This window comes from Penaeus vannamei, chromosome 5, assembly GCF_042767895.1.
Source record: "Penaeus vannamei isolate JL-2024 chromosome 5, ASM4276789v1, whole genome shotgun sequence".
In the NCBI taxonomy this organism is placed as follows: Eukaryota; Metazoa; Arthropoda; class Malacostraca; order Decapoda; family Penaeidae; genus Penaeus; species Penaeus vannamei.
Genome location: NC_091553.1, coordinates 43,571,691 through 43,576,690, shown reverse-complemented (window position 1 = coordinate 43,576,690; position 5,000 = coordinate 43,571,691). Strand labels below are relative to the sequence as shown.

The window sequence follows — 5,000 nt, the reverse complement described above, 5'->3', positions numbered from 1 at the left end:
CCAATCAACGATAATACGCAAGGGTGTCTTACGAGCCGGTGCGTACCACTTCTCAGACGTACATTACACAGTAACGCATTACAAAGGAAGTTTAAACAGAGAACGCGTGATAGTGCTCCTCTCTCACACGTCTCATCTCGTAATAAACAAGGCGGCCCTCTCCTCCTCCTCGGACCTGCGTCCGATTCCATGCACTAGAAAACTCAATTTGTTAATCTTATATTTGCCAAAGGTATTTGTTAAGTTTTATGAGGAATGTGTTATGGAGGATTAAAATGTGATTTTTATATGATATTGTTAATATAAAATGTTGTTTCTAAAATTGCTTTGGGGGTTAATCAGAATACACAAAAGACACAAATAAGCTCTTTCAGGCCATTCAGATGCAATGCAAAACGATTTTACATACACTTCATAGGTATCGAAAGACCATACAGAAAGAAGTATTCTTTGCATTCGCATTTAAGTGATGGAATGAAAGCGCTTGTCTATATGCTGGCCATGAAAGAAAAAAAACACGAAAAAACAAAAGTTAGCGCCTTTATGCTCGCGATCCTTCGAATGTAATTTATCATTTTACGCGCTCACAATACACGCAGTTTTCCTAGCTTTACAAACTTTTAGAAGATATACTCCACTGTTTCTCTTTAGAATAAGCCATGATCGTAAATCAATTTCTTTCTATGAGAATTAATAGAAATAAAAACAGACATTCTGAAATAAGTCATAATATCCTTCGTTAAGGAAATTCACGCAAACACAAGGAATCATCATCATTACTGTTATCATTATTGTTGCATTATGACTATATATTCGCGATCCCTGACAAGCGGTTTTACCGCGCTCCGCGCTCACAATACCAACCTTTTTTTTCTGCGCTGATAAATCCCTTTCTCCCTCAAACAAATATTAATGACATCTAGTAGTTGAACCATAAAAATCATCCTCATCCCGGGGAAGAAGAAGAAGAAGAAGAAAATGAAACTGACATCTCAAGAGATATTTATGCTCGCGATTCTCGGGAAAAGGTAGTTTCCTATGCTTAATAAATCGCTATGAATATAAAACTCGTGTCGATTAAAGAAACTTTGCCGAAGAAATCAAACTCTTTCCTCATTTCATAAATCCAAAGAAAAAAAATCGTTTATTATTCTGAAATTCTTTTTATACTCGCAGTCCCTTAGATACAAATGGTTTTCCCGCGCTCTCAACATGGCGGGTGAGTCCACGTTCTCTCTCAGTGTCACAAGGAAAGCTTAGAGGACAAGCTGCTGAAATGCCTTCGCTCACGGCTGATGGTATCGTGCATTCGACTCTTGGCCTTCAGATTGTTATACAAAGAGGCTTTTTGATACATTTATGCTTTTCATTCGAGGAGATTTGACGGCGAGAGAAGTTTCTCTCCACTTCAGTATAGGGCCCCAGCAGAATACAATTTCATCCCGTGTATGCACAACTACAGTCACTCTCACAGCATTATGCATTTTGTATTGTCACCGTTTAGGGAAAGTTGACATTTCGAGGCAGGTATGCTTGACGTCGTCTGTTTGGCGTGGAATCTGCGTGTAATTCCCTTCCCTGGGGTCGCTGGTCCTGTCATTAGCCCCTGACGCCAATGCAATCGCCTTTTCACTTGGTCTTGGAAAATGGAGGCAAACGCGGCTTTCGGGCTCGTGATTCCACCCGATGGGCAGCTTTTGCTCTGTCTGTATTGGCCCCGCCTTTCGTTTGTCAGCAAGTGAAGAGGGAATTTAATGGGGAGTCTTGAAACCAGGGGACCGTCCGGAGAGAGAAGCCAGTGCACTTCCTTTGTGAGGTGAATCGACTCTATTAGCTAAGCAAAATCACCTGCTGAAAATGAAGGGCAGTCCGTAAATCTGCCACACTGACTTGGGCGATCACTGTGGCTTTTGTGGCGTCTGCACTTTAGCAAATGGACGAGGCTTCTGCCGCATGAAGTCGAAAAGGATGACTGGTGACTTGTTTGATAAGGATCGAGTCTGCGCTCTGTCGTACCAAATCCCTGGCAGAATAGTTTGAGCTTTACCACATTGCCAAAGGCATTGAGATCATGGTGCATTCGTATTAGGGTGTGGCCACAACAAGCTCTGGTTACGGGTACCAAGTGTAACACTTGAAAATCAAAGGAAATGGACAATGCCATCAAGAAAGTATAAAATGTGATCAGCTGCTTTGACCTCAAATTTACCGAGAAATGAGGAAAATGTGCACTGCACATCACAGGGTAGATTGACCCCAACACCCTCATACAGCCAGAGCTCATAATGTCTGCTTTCTATATGTTGGCAGAAAGTGCCAATGTAAGGAGTACAGGGGGCTTACCCCCCCGTCTTAGAATAAATAGGAGTTAGGAAAGGTTAGTTTTGGATTTTTGGGTTCTTATGATACCCTTGTTTTGGGACTTTCTCTAGAGTGTGTGTCCCTCTGGGCAACAAATGCCCAGGCTCATAACTAGAAATAATCCAGTGTAAAATAAATGACCATTTCCGTCAAGGAAATGTGGCATCAACTCGTGTGTTAGAATAGAGCACAGAATTTGAGAGAATCCTAAGTCTCACAGGCTCGTTTGCTGGAACTGTTAAGAGGCTTTAAAGGAGTGCAGGTCTATAATTACTGAGAAAAGATGGATGACGAGGCAATAATCATATTGCTGTTAATGGACTCACATTTCATGAGGGTTGCAAGAGTGGATTATAATATTATATTTCATATAGATTATGGCATATTATGATATCTTGAAATTTTTTAGATTATAATTATATAATATAAAGTATATTTCAATATTACATAGATTATAATACGTTTGATGTGGGTGGCATTACTAGATTATAATATTTCCTCAAGTATTTAATTCATAGGATGAGCAAATGTAAGTCGGCCACACTATTCGCTATTGCATAATGGATATCCACTGCATATTGTAAAGTTTGACCAAGTGTATTTGTAAATTTATGGATTGTAAATTGTTGTATATATAACACCTGTTTTGCTATATTTTATTCTACACATCATGCCACTCTTTTGTGGCTGACCATTGATGCTAAGGTATGATCTCCCCCCCTCCCCCTTCCTCTCCCAGGCTGTGGTTATTAGATGTTGCTAAGCATTGCCTAGTGTCATGATCAGCCAGGTGAACGCATTCTTTGCTTCACCCTCCCATGACGAAAGGGTAGTACAACATCATGTATCTGACTTGGTTATAGTTTCACACAAGGTAAACTATACCTGTAATGGATAGAACAACAGAAAATAAACTTTTCATCTTTTGCAAGTTGATATTAAGAAAGTTGTGCAACATGCAATTCCTAGATATACGTCAATAGGTAGATATGAAGACCTCATCATAATGAAAAGGATAAACTCAGATACGGGAAAGAAAAGCAAAGAATTGGTAATTCTTTACATTACAGAGGCACTTGCCAGAGATTACCCCAAGTGGATGTCCTTCCTTTTATTCTTGGACCACTAGGGAAGGATTATATTTCAGGCGCTGGGTGACTAACTCCTATGGTCCTGAGTTGTACCTGTTACCACTGCACCATAGCAGCCCCACTGTGTAATAATAAAAATTGAATGCATTTCATTGAATTTTATGGACTGGTAGGATCAGATACCTTAGATATTATCCCAGATACATTCACATACTTTACTGCAAAGTTTTTCAAGTTCGTAATACAAAAGAGAGTCCCGTTAAAGAAAGCAATGTCCTGGACCTTGCTAGGGAGGCTACTACTGTATGTCACAAATAGATATGCATCAGATGCATCAGATTCTTTCTAAGGCTTGATGTGACTGCACCGTTAAGCCGATGCAATCTTGGTATCAAGAATTACCAGTGGTAATTATTCAGAATACTTGCGTGTTACATGTCACATCATGAGTAGTACCAGTGGATTCCTCTCTATTATTCATACATATAAGAATTGGTATGCGGAAGCCTCCCTATACCCCCACAAACCTGGCCCAGATAACAAAGGGCATATGCTAATGATACAACATAATAAGTATGAAAATGTTTTGATACTGCTATACATATCTATACCTACACCCTATCCCACACAAGTACAACATAACTAATTTCCTTATGTTTTGTTTCTTATTTATTTCAGGTGTATCTGGCATAGCTAAAAGCTCCCTCCAGCATTATGTTATTGATAGTAATGAAGCACTGGAATTTAAGCTAGGTATGTAGATTCATTTGTGTGAATATATATAACATACCATGCATATATATATCCAGAATAAAGGCATCCTTCTAGTGTCTTCTTATTAATAAATGATGGAAATGTTTTTAGTGCGGACAGCAGCTGATCTCGAAGATGATGAGACTACATTCAAACCTGACATGTCTCATCAGGTTTATGGTGACAGGTAAGATCAGAGTTGGTTGAATATCTATGTTGTATAGTTGTCTGTCTATAGTATCCTACATTTCCTTTTAGCCCATTTTGTAGATCATGAAAAATATATTATTCCTGTAACAAGAATGTTTATTAAAATCACTAGACATTCACTAAAAACTAAAACACCTTTTTCACTCTTTTTCTTTCTTCTATTTACACTCTTATTCCATGTTATTTTCTAACTAAGGATTTACCTATTTTCTTTATTTTCCAGTGAACAAATCTTTGGATACAGTGGGTTGCGTGTAAAATTGTACTACAGTGCATGCAGGCTTACTACATATCTGGCTCATACTTTTGCAGAAAAGGTTGATCCAGAAAAGTTTGATGGTGTTCAGGTATGTTGCTTCTTAATGTGAAATCAGAAATTCAAAAACTTCAGTTTGGTGTAATTGAGCAAGATTTTTTTTTGGGGGGGGTGGGATTTTTTATTGTTATTAATTTTTTCCCCAATCCACAATTTTGTATATTTTCCAAAATTTCTTCATAAGCATTGTATTAAATTGTAGTAATTTGGAATTTACAGCCAGATGAAGTTATCAAACCAGTTGCTGAGAGGATTCCACCAGGCTACTT

General features: G+C 38.5%; 2 protein-coding genes across 5 annotated transcripts in view; one reads left to right on the top strand and one right to left on the bottom strand.

The window, feature by feature from the left end:
- The window catches only part of LOC113811415 (uncharacterized), a 25,728-nt gene extending 25,555 nt beyond the window's left edge, over positions 1-173 (bottom strand). Inside the window, exon 1 of one of the 3 annotated variants that reach the window (XM_027363149.2) lies at positions 63-173. The gene's annotated coding sequence lies outside the window, so the exon portion shown is untranslated. Of the gene's footprint in view, positions 1-32 lie in introns of all 3 variants that reach the window. The other 2 variants (XM_027363147.2, XM_027363148.2) reach the window with 2 other exon arrangements.
- A 1,011-nt stretch (positions 174-1,184) lies between these two features.
- Positions 1,185-5,000, top strand: part of Hat1 (histone acetyltransferase 1) — a 16,747-nt gene continuing 12,931 nt past the window's right edge. Inside the window, exons 1-5 of one of the 2 annotated variants that reach the window (XM_070122142.1) lie at positions 1,185-1,219; positions 4,131-4,205; positions 4,317-4,392; positions 4,639-4,762; positions 4,951-5,000. The exon at positions 4,951-5,000 is cut by the window's right edge and continues 92 nt beyond it. In XM_070122142.1, the coding sequence (XP_069978243.1) occupies positions 1,213-1,219; positions 4,131-4,205; positions 4,317-4,392; positions 4,639-4,762; positions 4,951-5,000 (332 nt within the window). In that variant the 5' untranslated portion in view covers positions 1,185-1,212. Of the gene's footprint in view, positions 1,299-4,130; positions 4,206-4,316; positions 4,393-4,638; positions 4,763-4,950 lie in introns of both variants that reach the window. The other variant, XM_070122141.1, reaches the window with a different exon arrangement.